Source organism: Capsicum annuum, chromosome 4, assembly GCF_002878395.1.
Source record: "Capsicum annuum cultivar UCD-10X-F1 chromosome 4, UCD10Xv1.1, whole genome shotgun sequence".
Classification (NCBI taxonomy): domain Eukaryota; kingdom Viridiplantae; phylum Streptophyta; class Magnoliopsida; order Solanales; family Solanaceae; genus Capsicum; species Capsicum annuum.
Genome location: NC_061114.1, coordinates 146,341,323 through 146,360,308, shown reverse-complemented (window position 1 = coordinate 146,360,308; position 18,986 = coordinate 146,341,323). Strand labels below are relative to the sequence as shown.

The 18,986-nt window shown below is 37.6% G+C and overlaps 1 protein-coding gene across 2 annotated transcripts in view; it reads left to right on the top strand.

Moving 5' to 3' along the window:
- The window catches only part of LOC107867949 (mediator of RNA polymerase II transcription subunit 23), a 121,088-nt gene that overhangs the window by 9,708 nt on the left and 92,394 nt on the right, over window positions 1–18,986 (top strand). For both annotated transcript variants that reach the window (XR_007055157.1, XM_016714456.2), the window contains exons 5-7: window positions 7,108–7,342; window positions 7,951–8,168; window positions 8,667–8,874. Coding sequence is in view for 1 of the 2 variants with exons in the window: in XM_016714456.2 (XP_016569942.2) it covers window positions 7,108–7,342; window positions 7,951–8,168; window positions 8,667–8,874 (661 nt within the window). In the remaining variant the exon portion in view is untranslated. The remainder of the gene's footprint in view (window positions 1–7,107; window positions 7,343–7,950; window positions 8,169–8,666; window positions 8,875–18,986) is intronic.

Genomic DNA, 18,986 nt, shown 5'->3' with positions numbered 1-18,986 from the left:
CAAGTATTTTGTAAATTTCAGCTATATATTAATTGGTGGTCCTTCAAGCAACTATTTGTGCACTTCCTTAGGTTACGTTGGGCATTAGCCCAAATCAGCCTCATTATGATGTATAATAATTTGCCCAACTCACTTCAGTTTGAGCGAGTTACTTATTTTTGGGTCTTTCTTTCCACCCCTTGATGAGGTACAAGAATTTATTTGGGAGTGGAGATACTTCGGTCATTATGACTCAGTAAGTCAAAAAACACATCCATTGTGTGGGACTAGTTGTATTGTTGCATTTTGGAGTCAAATTAATATTATTTTTTCAATTATTATTGTTGTTAGAATATGAGTAGGAGTAAGAATTGTATATAAAAATCCTACTTGGAAAATGATTATAATGTAGTGTCTATAAATAGGGTCTGGATGTAATTATGTAAAAACACAATTTTCAATAATATTTTTCTCTCCATTAATTCTCACATGGTATCAAAGCCAGACACATCCCAGATCTTTGTTCACCGATTTTGGGCCCCTATATTATATTGTCCACGCTCCAGTTAATGAGGCGTGCGGGGCAGTGTTTTGAAAAGCGAGAGGCAAAAAAAAGCGACGAGGGCTCGCTTTACAGAAGCGTGAAGCAAAGCGCACACTTTTTTCCATTAAAGCGCTATTTAGTACAAAATTTTAAAATATTAAACATGCATAAATAAATAACCAAGAGCTCAATAAATAACATAATCATTCAATACTCAAATTAAAAAGAGAATAGATTGTCATAACAAGCATTCAAGCAAACTACTAAAATACTAAAAATCAGTCTTGCGTCTTAATCAACCAACACAAATAGAGAAGAAGAAAAAAAACAAAGAAAAAAACAAAGTTGGAAGTCAGATTACCTACAGCAAAAAAAAAGTAAAACAGAATTGAAAATCAGAGAAGAAGAAGAGAAAAAAATACAGAGATGAAAAAGAGTAATAGAGGAGAAAAAAAAAACTAGAAAACCCTAATAGGTGAAGAAGAAGAAGAGAAATAGAGAGAAGAAGTCGTATACCTTCAGAAGTTGTCGAGAAAAGTCGCAGCAGCAGCAATGCAGTTATATAGTTACTTAAGGGTTTTAACTAAAATGAATTAAAAAAGCAATAAAACCCTTAAATATCCACTCAAACGAGCTTTTCTGCGTTTTTTTTGCTTCAGCGCTTCTCGCTTCTGGACATAAAACTAGAGATTTTTCGTCACCCTAATGCTTCAAGTGTAAAAAGTGACCCACTGTCGCTTCGCTTTGCTTCACGCTTTAAGTGAGCACTTCAGCGCTTTTCACAACACTGGTGCGGGGGAGTGTTAAGTATCCCTCATCGAAAAAGGGATGGGTAATTTGTCTCCTTATATAAGACTTGGGGAATCCTCCCCTCATGAGTTAGCTTTTGAGGTTTAGTTAGGTCCAAGATCCATTTTTTGCATGGTATCAGAGTCTAATCGACCTTCAAATCATGCTCATATTACCCAAATAGAATACGATGAGTTCCTTTAATATCGAGCAAGTAAGCAGATACCTCTCCAAATAGTCTCGGTTGCCCAGCCTGATGCTTCTATTGCTGGTAATCCTTTCGCTTGTGTTTCACAGTCTAGTACTCTTGGATCATGGATTGTGGACTCAGGTGCTTCTAATCATATTTTTGGTAACAAATCACTTTTGTATGATATTGTTTATTCACAATCTCTTCCTGCTATTACTAGCCAATGGGATCTGAACAAAACCAAAGGGAGTTGGACAAGCCAAACCCCTCTCTTCTGTTAGACTCTGTTCTTTATGTCCCTGGTTGTCCTTTTAATCTTGCATCTGCTAGTCGTTTGACACGTGCCCGTCATTGTAGCATAACTTTTTTTGATGATTCTTTTCTAATGCAGGACTGTAGTACGAGACAGAAGATTGGCACATGATATGAATCACAAGGCCTTTACCATCTTACCTCTTCAAATTCTTTCACAGTATGCTCCGTTACAGATCCTCCAGACCTAATTCACAAATGTTTGGGACATCCGAGTCTATCCAAGCTACAAAAGATGGTGCCTAGTTTGTCTAGTTTATCCACATTAGATTGTGCGTTATGTCAACTTGGAAAACACAACGTGCTACTTTTTCACTTAGTATTGAGAGTCGTTTAGAGTCTATTTTCTTATTAGTTCATTCTGATGTTTGGGGTCCTAGTAGAGTCAGTTCACCCTTAGGGTTTCGTTATTTTGTTAGTTTCATTAATAATTTTTCAAGATGTACTCGGTTTTTCTTTATTTTCTATAGTCAAAATTTTTTGTGCTAAAATACAAACTTGATTTGGTGTTCCTATTTGTACTTTTCATAGTGATAATGCCTTAGAATACTTATCCTCTCAGTTTCGAGAGTTTATTTCTCATCAAGGAATTATTCACCTGACGTCTTGTCCGTACACCCCTCAGCAGAACGGTTTAGTAGAAACGAAGAATAGTCATCTTCTTGAGACTGCTCGCACTCTTCTCATTGAATCCCATGTATCGCTGCATTTTTGGGGCGATGCAGTCCTTGCATCTGGCTATCTAATTAATAGAATGCCATCATCTTCCATTTAGAATCAGGTTCCCCATTCTATATTGTTTCCACAGTCACCTCTCTTCTCTACCCTCCTTTATATCTTTGGGAGCACATACTTGGTTCATAGCTTAGCCCCTGGAAAAGATAAATTAGCCCTTCGTGCTCTCAAGTGTGTGTTTCTTGGTTACTCTCGAGTTCAAAAAGGGTATCGTTCTTATTCATCAGATCTTCGTCGCTACCTTATGTCCGCCGATGTCACCTTTTTTGAATCTCAACCTTATTATACATCTTCTGATCATCCTGATATTTCTGAGGTCTTGCCCGTATCTCCAGATTTACCTGTACCAACCTTTTGAGGAATTAATGATTACTTCTACATCTCCAGCTGCTGTGCCACCACTTCTACATCTCCAGCTGCAGTGCCACCATTTCTGACTTATTATCGTCGTCCGCGACCAACATTAGTCTTTGATGATTCATGTAATGCGCCGGACACTGCTTCTACTGCAGACTTGCCTTTTCCTAGCCAATCAGTTGCACTTCAAAAAGGTATGCATTCCACTCGTAATGCTAATCCACATTATACTTTCTTGAGTTATCATCGTCTATCATCACCCTATTATGCTTTTGTATCATCTTTGTCCTCTGCTTCCATCCCTAAGACTATAGGTGAAGCACTTTCTCATTCAGGATGGAAGAAGGCTATGATAAATGAGATGTCTACTTTGCATACGAGTGGTACTTGGGAGCTTGTTTCCCTTCCTGCAGGTAAATCTACTGTTGGTTGTCATTGGGTTTATGCAGTCAAAGTTGGTCCAGAGGGTCAGGTTGATCGGCTTAAGGCTTGCCTTGTTACCAAAGGATACACACAAATATTTGGGCTTGATTATAGCGACACTTTAAGGGTTCAGGGTGAGCAGAACCAAGACAGAGTATGTGGAATGTAAGTTTAATGACGTGAGGCGGGAGAATGAGGTAGTAGTGAGGCTAGAAGCACAGGAGGTAGGGAAGAGGGATAAGTTCAAGTATCTCGGGTCCGTGATCCAGAGTAACGGTGAGATTGACGAGGATGTCTCGCACTGTATTGGGGCGGGATGGATGAAGTGGAAACTCGCATCGGGGGTGCTGTGTGATAAGAAGGTGCCGCCCAAGCTTAAAGGCAAATTCTATAGGGTGGTAGTCCGTCCGGCCTTGCTGTATGGAGCGGAGTGTTGGCCAGTTAAGAACTCCCACATCCAAAAAATGAAGGTGGCAGAAATGCGGATGTTGCGCTGGATGTGTGGACTGACCCGAGGGGATAGAGTTCGGAACGAGACTATCCGGGAGAAGGTTGGTGTGACTTCAGTGGAGTGTAAGATGCGGGAAGCACGATTGAGATGGTTCGGACACGTGAAGAGGAGGGGCATGGATGCCCCGGTCCGTAGGTGTGAGAGGCTAGCGTTGGATGGTTTTAGACGGGGTAGAGGTAGACCGAAGAAGTACTGGGGTGAGGTGATTAGGCGGGACATGGAACAGTTACAGCTCACCGAGGACATGACCCTAGATAGGAAGGTCTGGAAGATGCGAATTACGGCAGAGGATTAGGGCCAGTTCGGGTCGCTAGTGTAGGGAATTAATTGGTGGGGGTGTATTCCTGTTATGATTCTGTATTCAGTGTTTCGTGTTCCGTGTTCCATGTTTATTACGAATCTGTGTGCTTTCCTCTGCTTTATTATTCCTGCATTCCTGCTTTACTCTGTTTTATATTCCCTATGGGTGCCGTATCTATGTTATGTCATCTGCTGCTGTGCTGTACTATGTGTTTGTGTGATATCTCGTGACTTGAGCCGGGGGTCTTTCGGAAACAGCCTTTCTACTTCATCAGAGGTAGAGGTATGGACTGCGTACATCTTACCCCCCCAGACCCCACTAAGTGGGAATACACTGGGTTTGTTGTTGTTGTTGTTGTTGTTGATTATAGCGACACTTTCTCTCCCTTGGCTAAAATAGTATTTGTCCATCTTTTCTTATCTATTGTTGCTGTTCGTCATTGGCATCTTTATCAGTTAGACATTAAGAATGCTTTTCCATACGGTGATCTTGAGGAAGAAGTCTATATAGAGCAACCACCTGGTTTTGTTGCTTAGGGGGAGTGTAGTAGCCTTTGTATGTCGATTGCACAGGTTACTCTATGGTCTGAAACAATTTGCTTGAGCCTGGTTTGGAAAGTTTAGCACAGTAATTCAGCAATTTGGCATGATTCATAGTGGAGCTGATCACTCAGTGTTCTAGCGCCATTTTGAACCAAATCTGTGTATTTATTTGGTGGTTTATATTGATGATATCTTCATCACCGACAATGATCAAGATGGTATCACTAAGTTGAAGCAACATCTCTTTTAGCATTTTCAGACTAAAGGACTCGGCAGATTGAAATATTTTCTAGGTATTGAGGTTGCTCAGTCCAGATCATGTATTGTTATTTCTCAATGCAAGTACGCCTTAGATATTCTTGAGGAGACAGGAATGATGGGATGTAGACCCATTGAGACTCATATGGATCCAAATGCCAAACTTGTGCCAGGAACGGGAGCCACTCAGTGATCCTGAAAAGTATAGGTGGTTGGTTGGAAAGTTGAATTATCTCACAGTGACTTGACCTGACATATCCTTTCGTGTGAGTGTTGTAAGTCAGTTTATGACTTCCCCCTATGATAGTCATTGGCATGTAGTTGTTCGTATTCTGCGATATATAAAGTCAGCTCCAGGTAAAGGACTACTCTTCGAGGATTGAGGTCATGAGCATATCATTGGATATATAGATGCTGATTAGGCAGAATCACTCTTTGATGGATGCTCTACATTCGGATATTGTGTTTTAGTATGAGATAATTTGGTTTCCTGGAAGAGTAAGAAACAGAGTGTGGTTGCTCGATCTAGTGCATAAGCAGAATATCGAGCAATGGCTATAGCAACTTGTGAGCTAGTTTGGATCAAACAACTGTTGAGAGAACTAAAATTTGCAGAAACCGGTAAGATGGAACTTGTGTGTGACAATCAAGCAGCCTTTCATATCGCATCAAATCCAGTGTTTCATGAGAGGACTAAACACAGAGAAATTGATTGTCACTTTGTCAAAGAAAAAAAATACTCTTAGGAGATATTGTTACAAAGTTTGTGAAGTCGAGTGATCAACTTGCAGATATCTTCACGAAGTCCCTCACCGGTCCTCGTATTAATTACATTTGTAACAAGCTAGGTGCATATGACTTGTATGCACCAGCTTGAGGGGAGTGTTAGAATATGAGTAGGAATAAGAATTGTATATAAAAATCCTACTTGGAAAATGATTATAATGTAGTATCTATAAATAGGGTCTGGATGTAATTATGTAAACGCACAATTTTTATTAATATTTTTTTTCTCCATTAATTCTCCCAATTATTATTATTATTATTATTATTATGTTTATTAACAACTTACTACTTTATTAGTTTTCTCGCTCGTCTCACCTATCTAATATTGCCATATAAGAGAATTGCCTTATTGGTTAGAATATTTTTGGCTAGTATCAGGTTCGAAAGAGTTCTTTTCCAGTGATCATTCTTATATCTTTTTGGGTTGCATGCCAAGGCATTGCTTTTTGTAGATTGAGATGGACTAGTCTTTGCTATTGTGCCCAAAAAAAGATAAGAGTGATTCCTCAACTATCCTATCAAGGCTCAGTGAAATGCTCGAGTATAGATACTCTAAGCTCTTGTAAACAGCTGTGCCCCGGCTGCCAGTGGTGTCTAGATCAGGTTGCACGCATTTCGACTAGTCCATCATGAACCTGCTGCTTTGTAGAAGCACATGTACCTGACAACTTCTCCTGCAAACTTGGGCATATTGGGATAAATAACTGAGTGTTTTGTTCTCTATAGGGACTCGAAACATGAGCTGCCATAGTTTTTATTCCATTGTATTAACCACTCAACCACCTCATTGGGTGCCCTCTTGGAGTCGTATAATTTGTGACTTAAGGTAAAAGGAGATAGTATAGGCTCTGCCAAGTGGACTGTATACTACAGTAGTTGTTATCCATTCAAGTTACATGTATTCTTCATTATCTTTAGGATGGGGGTTCTAGGTGATATCCAGAAATCCAGTTACGACTTGTTATTTACCAAGCAGAACCTTATTGTTCATTTTTGAGGCACATTTATGGATGCTGAGTGGCTTTTCTCAGTCAGATGTGCTGCAGAAGAGGTGTTTGACCAAATAGATGAAGTATGTAACTTGGGCTCAAAGGCAGGTTTAATCTGCATAAAATAAATATAAGCTATAGCTACGATATTCTTATTTAAAAAAGGCTGTAGCATATGCTGCCTATGTCAATCTTCTCTATTTTCTTGTGCTAATGTATGTATGTATACGTGATAGACAGTATACGGTCCAGAGCTTTATTTATCTTACATGGACCAGTTGTTATATCTTGAGGACATTCTTACACTCGTCCAAAAGCTAATCTACAATACCTCTGTTTATAGTTGAAATCTTTTTGCTCTTTAATTGTACTTGCATTTATTTGGAAATAGGATCTTGCAGCATCCATTCAAAAAGGAAGTCTGGATTGGGAGCGAGCTTTGCGTTGTCTAAAGCATGCACTTCGGAACACTCCATCCCCAGACTGGTGGAGACGTGTGCTTCTCGTGGCTCCCTGTCACAGGCTTCATGCCCAGGCTCCAACTCTGGGTGCAGTTTTTACATCGGAAATGGTTTGCGAGGCAGTTATTGAAAGAATCGTTGAATTATTGAAGTTGACTAATTCAGGCAATATTCTCAGACTTCGAACTCTGCTTGAGATTGTTTTACGAGTTGCCAATTTGTACATTTCAAAGTTTTCCTCTTCTCTTTCTTATAATGTTAATTATCAATATTACTAGTCGGGTGCAGTATCTCCAGCATAGTGCTTCCCTTTCATATCCTGGCTATGAGAATTCAATTTTCATTGTCATGTGAAAGTAAAAATTATGTTAATCTGATAGAAAGTAAAAAAAATAATGTTTTTTCAGTTGATTCATAATATTCCATCCCAAGGGCATGACATACATATGAAAATGCTGATGCTGTGAAAGGAAAGTAGAAGACACACGAGTGTCTTTCTGAATTGTTGTGCTATAAAGCCTTAACTTATCTAGCTTGACAATGAAATGTGATACGGGGTGCTTGCTGTGGGTGAGAACTGTGCACCTGGATGCATGCTTCTTTGAGAAAGGTCACGTGCATTATTGGGTCACATAATATGTTCACTCTCACATATTCTACCTTTAGTATATTGTTGATATTAATGATTTACTCTGTTTCCTAGTATGTTTCGCTTCATCTTTGTGGTTGACTTAATTTGATAGCTTTAATGTACTCTCCTTTCTTTCTTGCAGAAATCAATTGTTGGCAGGAGTGGCTTATATTCTCAGATATATTCTTTTTTCTCATGAAAAGTGGATGCATTGATTTTGTGGAGTTCGTGGACAAGTTAGTATTGCGTCTTCAAGAGGGTGATCATCAAATACTTACGACGAACCATGTTACGTGGTTACTTGCACAAATTATTCGGGTTGAACTAGTGATGAATGCTTTAAATACAGACTCAAGAAAGGTTTTCCTTCTTGGATATAAGCTGATTACTTTTTTGCATCTTATGAACTGATTGAACTTTAATACAATCGTTTTGGTAATGGCCTTGATGTTTTAGGTGCTAGTTTAATTGCATTGCTTTCATATTTATCTCTCTGAATTTCAAGAATTACTGTGAAAAGATGGTGGAGGGAAAAGGGGCCTCCATTATTGGGTGGTTCCGGTCACGAAGGAGCAAGTGGGAAAGAGCAACTGTTGGCTCCTTGGAATGGGGATTGGTGGGGTTAGACGTTTCCCATATTTTAGAAGATTCTCCATCCAGGTGCTGAACCAGAAATACGTCATTGCAGTTTTCTTTTTATCATGTTTAAAGCTTTGGTAGCTCATTCTTCTTGAAGCATGTTTATTTTTTATTTTCTTTTTCTGCTTTTCATGTAGATATAAGTTGTAATTAAGTTATGTTTTTTATGCTTTAGCCGATTGTGGTACATTTTTTGTGTTTTTTACAATTTGTTGTTAGGTGGAGACAACCAGAAAAATTCTTTCATTCCATAAAGAGGAGAAAAGCTCTGATCCCAATAATCCTCAAAGTATCCTACTTGATTTCATTAGCAGTTGTCAGAACTTGCGCATTTGGACACTCAATACAGCAACAAGAGAGTATCTGAATAACGAGCAGCTACAAAAGGGAAAGCAAATTGATGAATGGTGGAGACAAGTTAACAAAGGTAATCATTTCATTAAACTGCAGGATGGCTTAATTGATATGGTGGTCTAAAGCAAAACTCAATGAGAGGCATTAAGGTTTTTGGTGAAAAAGAGAAGAAAACCTTAATTTCATTTGAAATCAATTTTTCTAATTTTCTTATATGCAAAGTTATTAAAAAATTACTTTGATGGACCTCTTCAAATAATTCTTTTTCCAATTTCTAGTATATCCAATCTTTTTAATCTCTCTTGAAACATACTCCATATTTTCTAATTTTTGGATTTTTTTGTTGAAAAGTTATCAAAGGTTCTTCTTGGGAGTGTATTAATGTTTCAATCTCTCTCTCTCTCTCTCTCTAAAGTTTCTTGGGAAGTAGATTTTGTGGATACAAGTTGTATTCAATCTTAATTTGAATTTGTATTTTCTAGTTGACATATTTAAATTCTAATAAATAACTAAAAAGAAAATATATACCTATGAAGTAAAAACATCAAAATAATAAATTCTAGATTCAAAAATAATAGAAAGATAAAATAGTGGAACTTGATTCAACAAATTGATAACTTAAAATCACTTTTTGTTTCTTCAATATGCAAGATGCAATGCTTGATTTTTTTTCTGAAGTTAGTTGACAATTACCGTGGTATCTCTTATTTTATATAGTTGTTTCTATGATTTGGAAATAGGCCAAGGAAATATAATACATTAAAGAGATATTACATGTTACTCGAAGAGAAAGGTCAAAGAAAATGAAAATGATGTTGATCACTTGATGATGTTGGTTGCATCGGTAAACAAGGCAAGAAATATTATTTACGTACAATTAAGGTATGGAGACGCGTATTAGGGTAGAAGGTTAGTAGGTAGGAAGCCATTGCATTGTCTTGTGGCCTTCACTTTAGAAGTAGGGAAGTATGTCTTGAACATACTGAAAGGGGTTTTAAAACCTAGAACACGGGAAGACATCCTATTAATAAGATAGGTGGATGTCAAAAGAGCTTCTCCCTAAAGAAATTTCTTTAGGGACTCCGCTTGTGAACATTAAGGCTTTAGTTACTTCCATAAGATACCTATTTGTTCTCTTTGCTACTCTATTTTGTTGGGATGTATCAAGACATGAACTTTGGTGCATTATTCCCTTAGAATTGAAAAAATTGCTTAGGAGATCATTAAAAAACTCTCTAACTATCACTCCGAAATATTTGAATCTTCTTATGAAATTGTGTCTCAACCATAACATAAAATGCCTCAAATATATGTTTTATTTCCCTTTGTCTTTCAATAGGTACACACACCTAAGTTAGTCTAGTGTGATCATCTATGAAACTCACAATCCACCTTTTTCCATTTACAGTTTCTACCTTAAAAGGTCCCTCAAGCATCACTATGGATTAACTTAAAGGGTTTTGTGGCATGGTAACTTTAGGATGAAAAAGATGAACGTCTGTGTTCAGCCATTTCGCAGAACTTACATTGAAAAGAGGATGTAGTTTTATTCATAAACAACTATGGTAACCAGAGTTCCAAATAGTGAAAACTAGAATGGCCAAGTCTATAGTGCCATAACATGACTTTATTATCAACTACAACAGAGTTCAAACAAGCTGAACTAAAATTTACTGAATAGCAACCTTCAAGAAAATAGAGACCTTCAGACTCTCTAGAATTGCCAATCATACTCCCCGAGACCTTGTCCTGAAATACACATGAAATGAAATATCGTCAAAGATAACACGACAATTAAGGTTCTGAGTGAACTTGCCGATTGACAAAAGATTATGAGACAATTTTGGAACATTAAGGACATCAAAAAGAGTCAAAAAAGAGGTTGGTTTGATTGTCCCTTTCCCAGCAAATTGCTGAGGAGGAACCATTAACAATTTTGGCCTTTTTATTTCCTGCTAAGGGAGTGTAAGTCGACAAAAAATGGGAGTTCTATGTCATGTGATCACTAGCCCCTGAATCTATGACCTGAGAGCTTATACTAGTAGAATCTGTACTAATAAAACACATGGCACATTACCTGTTTGGGTAAAAGAACAAGTGGGAATAGAATGATTAGGTTTACCCGATTAGAGTTGAGATTGGAGAAGTTTGTGTAGTTTCTCTAGCGGTTCTTTGGTGAATGGTGGCATTTCTGAAGAAGATTTCAGCCCCGGTTCTTTGCTGGTATAATGAAAAGCCTGACTGCCATGGTTTTCTGCCATTTTTTTGTTCCAGTTGGGCGACCCATGGATTTTCTAATAAGTCTCACGAGTGTGCTGGTATTTTTTGCAAAAATCACACCTCGACTTCCTTTTCTTATGAGAAGAATCGCCACCTTGGTTCATTGTTATCTCTGTCGAAACTTTGTTAACAGAACTCTCGGCTTTTGTTAATGCCGTTGGGTGACGTAGCCCAATAAATGTTGTTTTAGTCATCGACAACACAAGAATTAAGTTGCTCTGATGCCATGTAAGATTGGTATTAAAAGTGTACATTTTATTCATTTGAGAGCTACAAATTTATATTACAGAAAAGCAAACACGCACGGAATCAAATCGCTTGATTCTAGCTGATATGACAATCAAGATATGATCTTCTTTTGATCTAATTACCTAAACTATCTATAGCAAATCAGATCTGATTTCATCAGATGAATTATGGTCTTACAAAATCAAATCTTAAATATTCACAAATCAACAAAGGGATTCCAGAAAAAAAAATACTATTCTGTTCACAACTTATGCTCAATAATTTCATATTTTCTTTTTTACTACGAAAAATTATACAATTGTCTTTAAAACACTAAATAGTTCTTAAAAACAAATTAATATAAATGAGCTTAAGTTATTTTCATGATTTCAAATATCACATTTTGAGGAGGCTTATAGATAGATATCCATTAGATAACCTTTAAAAAAAGGGCAGGCTGGTGTACTAAAGCTCCCGCTATGCGCAGGGTCTGGGAAAGTGCCCCACCACAAGGATGTATCGTACGGAATCTTATCTTGCATTTCTGCCAGAGGTTGTTTCCACAGCTTGAACCCATGATCTCCGGTCACATGACAACAACTTTATCAGTTACTCCAAGGCTCCCTTTCATTTACCGTAATGATAAAAATTTGAACTTAATATATACACATATTAGGAAAATTTGGGCCCCCCAAAATTATGGAGCCATCACCCTTCAACCGACACCGTCAAACGTACACATTTAAGGCAAGTTCCTTTATTTTGCATATATTTTTTATTTCACAATAAGGTGTTGGCCATCAAGGTATCTATTGCCTCCCATCCTCTTTATTGCGTGCTTCTGTTTATATGGTAGGGTTTTTATTTCCTATCTATCAGTCATTAGAAATTTCATGGTTTGTAACTAACTTCACCAATTCCACTAAAACAATGAAAATAGAAACGTTGTGCAAAATTAATTTGCAAAAAAATAAGATAAATTAATGTCACTTCTGTTGTTTCCCAGGTATCATTTTGACCAATTAAGGTGTCAGACTTTGGAGTTAGTCTGGCGGTAATCATGTTGCTGCGTGGTTATGTTTGGTCAAACATATATAAAGGTTGCTCCATATAGGGGGACTGGGAACCAATATTTCAACAAAGAGTGATGATGTTGCAATTTAAGTTTAACCATTGAAGAAGCTACTACAGTTTCGTTGAATCCATAATTGAAGAAAAAGATGTATAAGAATATACCAACTAGTCGGGATTAAGGCTTAGGCATGTTCGTAACTTCTAAGCTTTTACGTTAGGTCTAATGTTTGGTAGGAGTGTCCTTAGTCTTGTAGAATTTATGTCGGTGAAAGTCAGATACATAGAGAAATTCTAGTTTTAAAGGACCTAGTTATTGAATATTGGAATGAAATGGTTTCAAATGAGTGAGGATTCATGTAACTAACCCCAAATAGCTTGGGATTAAGGTTTAGTTGTATTACTATCTTAATACAATAGTGAGAAATAAAGAAGAAAAATATTATTGAATTGTGTATTCTATGTTATTACACCGTGTCTTATTTGTAGATACTATATATTACAATCTTTTTCTACATAGGAAAGTACACTATGTACAATTCTATTTTGATTCCTATTCTAACAAACCCACCCCTGTCCCCACCCCTAACCCACAAAATGGTCCATATAAGTCATATTTACCAATCTTGTTATAGGTGTAACAAATACGAGGATCAGTGAGGGACTTGGTGAATGGTGTATCTTTGCATGTTGATCACTCGACTTCGCAAATTTTGTAAAAATATTTCCTATGAGTATCTTTCCTCCAACAAAGTGATAGGTAGTCTTAATGTGCTTAGTCTTCTCATGAAAAACCAAATTTGATGATATATGAAGGGGTGCTTGGTTATCCCACACAAGTTTCAAGTTTCATCTGACTAATTTCACTAAAATTTTAGTTCTGTGAGCAACTGTTTGATTCAAACTAGCTCACAAGTTGCTAGAATCATTGTTCGAAGTTCTACTTTTGCACTAGATCAAGCAACCATGCTTTCGCACTCTTTCATGACACCAAATTACTTCCTAAAACATAATATCTAGATGTAGAACATCTATCAGAAGGTGATCCTACTTAATCAAAACATTTGTATATTCAATGATTTGCACATAGTTTAACTTTTTATATTCAAAATACGGACAATTACATCCCCCAATGACTATCATAAGGAGACTCCATAGATTGCCTTACCCCACTCACAAGAAAAGAAATGCTAGGTCTAGCCAATGTGAGATAATTCAACTTACCAGTTACCACTCGGCTACCTAAATTTTTCGGGATCAGCGAGTGGCTTCCCTTGTCTTAGAGGGAGTTTAATATTCAAATCTATAGGACTGCCAATGTTCTTTCTCCTCTTATTTAGTTCTCTAGAATGTCTAGTTTATACTTTCGTTGTGAAATAAGAATACATGATCTGAATTGAGCAACCTCAATGCCTAAATAGACTTTAGTCTGCCGAGGTCTTTAATTTGGAAATGTTGAAGCAAATGTTGCTTTAAATTAGTGAACCCCATCTTGATCATTGCTGGTGATAACAATATTGTCAACATAAACAACCAAATAAATACACAGGTTTGGAGTAGAATGCCGAGAAAACACAAATTTGGAGTAGAATCTAGCCATTGATCTTGCCAGAGATTGATGATAATCTATGATTCTAATTTCATGCAAGAAATGATGGAGAAAACTATTATTGAATTGTGTATTCTTTATTATTATTATTACACTTAGCTATGGTTATAGACACTGTATTACAATCCTTCCCACATAGGACACTATACAATCCTATTCCTTTTCTAACAATAATGATATGCCAAGACCTTTTTAAATTGTGTTAGGAATCATACTTTATGTGGAGTGGGGTGATGTTACGGAAATTTTGATGTACTTGAATGGCCCTAGTGCTGGTGGAGGTCTGAATTGATAATACTTTGGCCTAACTTTTCACGAGGGTGGTAACACGATGTATATAGCCTAACACTTGCTTGGTGCTGGAAGGTCTTTAGGATAAGTGTTATAAGCTCGAATGGAAGCCCCGATAAACGACAACTGTAACTCTACTTATCCTAAGTTTGCAAAATTTCTTGTCTTGCCGTCCACCTTCAAACAATAATATGATGATTTCTCAATCTAAAACTAGACATTTGGAAACTGATCATGAGTGTTAGACAATGGTACATGAACTCAGTACAACACTCACTTGAAGGGATGCGGCGAGAGCTCGCATCCTGTATATGTTGCTTTTTGTATATGTTGCACTTTCTAAGTGCTTCTTGTGTTATATGCAAGACTATGAACTCCTTATGAACATATTTTATTTTTAAAAGAAAGTTAATGAATATTAAATAAAATCATGCTTGAATAATTGAAGCTTAAGACATTTGTCATGTGAAATTTGTAGGGGATGCTTTTGCCGGATGGTAATATAATGAGTTCTTTCCTAATGTGGTTTGACCTTCCCTAGCTCATTCAAGATAGTGGGAGCTTAGTGATCGAGTCAGCCAATATATTAATCGAACTACCTTACCAACTGTCCATTAATGCTTCTTTGCTTCTATTTATATCTTAGAAATTGTGCGATCATTCCAGTTGGTGAGGTTGAGAATATTAAGGTCGTAGCACAGGCGCTGGATTGTACGATTGGGGCTCTTTCTACTAATCTTGGTTTTTAGAATATGAGTAGGAATAAGAATAGTATATAGATCCTACTTGGAAAAAGATTGTAATGTTATGTCCTATTTAGAAAATGATAGGAATATCGTGTCTATAAAAAGGGTCTTAGTGTAATCATGTAGATACAACAATTCAATAGTAATCTTCTCTTATATTTCTCATATGGTATCAAAGAGCTTCCGTTGCCGGCGGATGGCTATTTCCCATATATTTTGCCCGTCTGGCTAATGATTATTTTAGCAAAAGTTGGGGTGATAATACAGTCACCATGTATCTTGCTGGTGACTACTTTCTCATATCTGATTTGCGTAGCATCCTGCATTTTTTTGGTAACTCCTTTCTCATATTTGATTTGCATAGCACCGTGCGTCTCTCCGAATTACGTTCTCATATATAATTTGCGTAGTATCGTGCATCTTTCTAGACTACTTTCTCATATCTCATAACACCATGTGCCTTTCCGGTGACTCAGATTTGATTTGCGTAGTTTTGTGCGTTGTTTCGGTGACTCCTAAAATCTGATTCGCATAGGGTCGTGCCATCATTCTGACCCTACTCATATAATTTCATGGTCTAAAACAGTCTCCTTTAGCCTGGTTTGGAAAGTTCAACAATCTCTTTTCAGTAGGACCGTGCCATCATTTTAACCTTACCCATTTAATATTTCTCAGATTTTGACCACTTTTTAACCATCAAATCTAATAATCCGGCGTGTGAGCATATTTCGGCAAGTTTTCAGTGACTTTCTTGTTTAAGATCTACTCATATCTCTTGATTCGAGATGACCCATATATGTACTAGTTTTTGGCAATTTTCCAGCAACAAATGAACTTTCCGACAACGTTTACTACTTTTTCAACCACTTTTTTAGTTTGTTCCGTTTTAACTAAGGTCTCCCAGATGTCCAAAGAAGTCCTTACCAGTTTTCTTGTGGATAGCTTCACCAAGTCCCTCACAAGCTTGGTACATATGCCTTATATGCACCAGCTTGATGGGGTGTATGGAAGTATGAGTAAAATAGGAATAACATATAGAATCCTACTTAAAAAAGGAATGTAATGTAGTGTCCTATTTGGAAAATAATAGGAATGTAGTGTCTATAAATAGGGTCTCAGTGTAATCATGTAGATACAATAATCAATAATATTCTTCTCTTATATTTCTCATAGGTTTGCCTCTAGGAGTCACTAATAAGGACCTTTCATCTTGAAATCTAGTAATAAAAGGGTAGAAAAGAGCCTTGCAAGTTGACAAAAAAGATATTTATCTGGGGGGGGGGGGGGCGGTGGTTTATTAAGAGTACTCAGTTGAGCATTCCCACATATATTTTATTTATTTGTTACATGCTATGGAAAGTGTGGAAAGTGTTGTAGGGAAGATGGAAAATATTGAGAGGGATTTTTTATGGGATTGCTCAAGCGAGGAAAAAAGTTTCACTTGGTACATTAAGAGATTGTTACTATACCAAAGTTTGGGCTGGGCTTGGGGTAAAGATCTTAGGGGTCGTTTGGTACGTGGTCTAAATTATCCGGGGATTATAGTCTTCTTGGACTAATTTATACACATTAGAGCTGGGATAAAGTAATCCCAAGTTGGATGAGATAGGGTGAGATATACTAGGATTAAGCTTGGGATAACATTTATACCACGTTTTAACTCCTTAAATTCTGCCTACCAAAACAATCTCAAGGCTTTAACAAGTGGACAAACCCAAAACACTTCCAATGTTAGGCATGATGTAGCAATCTCAGAAAGAGATGGTGAGTAATTGGAGGACTTGAACTTATGCGCCTTAAGGCGAATAATGAGGGACCTTTTTAAAGAGGAACCTGACCGAAGTGTAAACCTATTTCATGTAAGGTTTAACATAATGGAGTAGGTAGGTTCCATGGTCAGTGATGGGATGAGTAGCACTCGTGTGATGTTTTGCATATTGGTTGACCGAATGGAACTCCATACGCTGACACCCCAAGCCTTACAAGCTCTAATGGCTTGATGAGAGTGGTCAAATAAAGGCGATCAAGCAAGAGTTCATTAGTTTTAGCATGGGCAGGTATCGAGATAAAGTGCGATGTGATGTTGTGCCCATGCGAGCATGTCATATGTTTCTTGGTAGGCCTTGGCAAGTTAAGAGGGATGGCAATATCGAGGGAGGTCTAATAAATACTCATTTGTATTTGGAGGACGAAAGCTTACTATTGTTCCCTTGACACCCTTTCTAGTGAGTAGGGATTACAAGATCACGAGGGAGTTCCGAGAAGTACTTAAGAGGGAAGAAATTGAGAAGACGGAAATGGATTATCTCTAATTCAAGGGAAGGAAGACTTCGCTCAAGGAAAGGAGTTGTGTAAGGTTGATGAGCCAAGGAGTTGCTTGAACGATGTGGACAAGGAACACTTAGTTGTGGGGCTTGTCAATACCAATCCCTTGTTACCTACTAACCCTGATAGTAGCATTTAACCTAGTGTCATCCCTTCTCTTTTGCAGGTTCATGAGCCAATACCCCAAAAGGGGGATCCAAAGAGAGTTCCTCGTAAGTATAGGCTTGAAGACCTAACAGAGTTCTTACCTAAGGATTCCAAACTTGGAAAAAGTGATGAGGAGTCGAACTCGAGGGAGGAGGATGAACAAACTCTCATGGGTTGATTGATGCTTGGTGATAGTTTGTGAAACACCTAACCTTATGAGTTTAACAAATGAGTCACCTACAGAGGATGCTCCAAAGAAGAAGCAGGTGGACCAAGTCTATTGGTCTAAGATAATGCACGGGAAGGAAAGCTTTGTGAACCATGTGTGATGGACGAAAAAGCAAACTCAAAGGCCCATCCTCAAGGTATGTATTATCCCCTCCTATTCCAAGTGATCCTGTGAGACATGATGACATTTTCATTATGGTAATCAAACTTTTAAAATTGTGTGACTTCATACCCTATCATGAGAGTGTTGATGTCTCTCAAATCTCTTCATGGTTTGTTGTTGCTATATAATTGTGTGAGTTTTGTGACCCGTGTAAAGAATGGATCTTGGGTCCAACTAAATCCCAAAAAGCTAGATCATGAGGGGAGGACTGCCAACTCCATAAAAGAAGACCAACTATCCATCCTTTTTGATATGGGACTCTTGAAACTCCCCTGCACGCCCATGCCTCATTAACTGGAGCATGAATTATATAATATCGGGGCCCAACATTGGTGAACAAAGAATTGAGATGAGCCCGACTCTGATACCATGTAAAGAATGAATCTTGAGCCTAACTCTTTTGGGGTTGAGTTGAGCCTAAGATCCATTCTTTACATGGTATCAGAGCCAGACCCATCCCAATTCTTTGACCACCAATGTTGGGCCCCAAATTATACTATCCATGCGCTAGTTAACAAGGCTTGGGTATGTGGAGGAGTCTTAAGTATCCCATATCAGAAAGGGATGGGCAATTGGTCTTCTTATATGGGCTTGGACAATCCTCCATGATGAGATAGCTTTTGGGGTCGAGGTAGACCTAAGATCCATTTTTTTACAACTGTTACCCATGGTATTGTATTGTATTGTATTGTATGGTCACTATAACATGTTTGTTTACTTGTTACTTAAAACATATTGCATGGTATTATTTGATTCCATGGTTAGATAACCATGAAAAATCCCATTTTATATAACCACCGATGTGGTGGGATAGCGTCGTTACCTTATGTATATTTTTTCTCATTTTACCTTTACTTATTATTTAATAATCCTATTTTATCCTATATCCTACTTTTTTTTTTCATAGTAGCCTTACCCCGTATCCTACTGCTCTACTTCTTCAGAGGTAGCATATGGACTACGTACATCTTACCCTCCCCAGACCCCATTTTGTGGGAATTCACTGGGTTTGTTGTTACCCCGTATCCTACTGCCTAGTAGATTTATTCTTCCAATTATTGATATGTGAGATTATGTAACGGTGGAAACTGTACAAT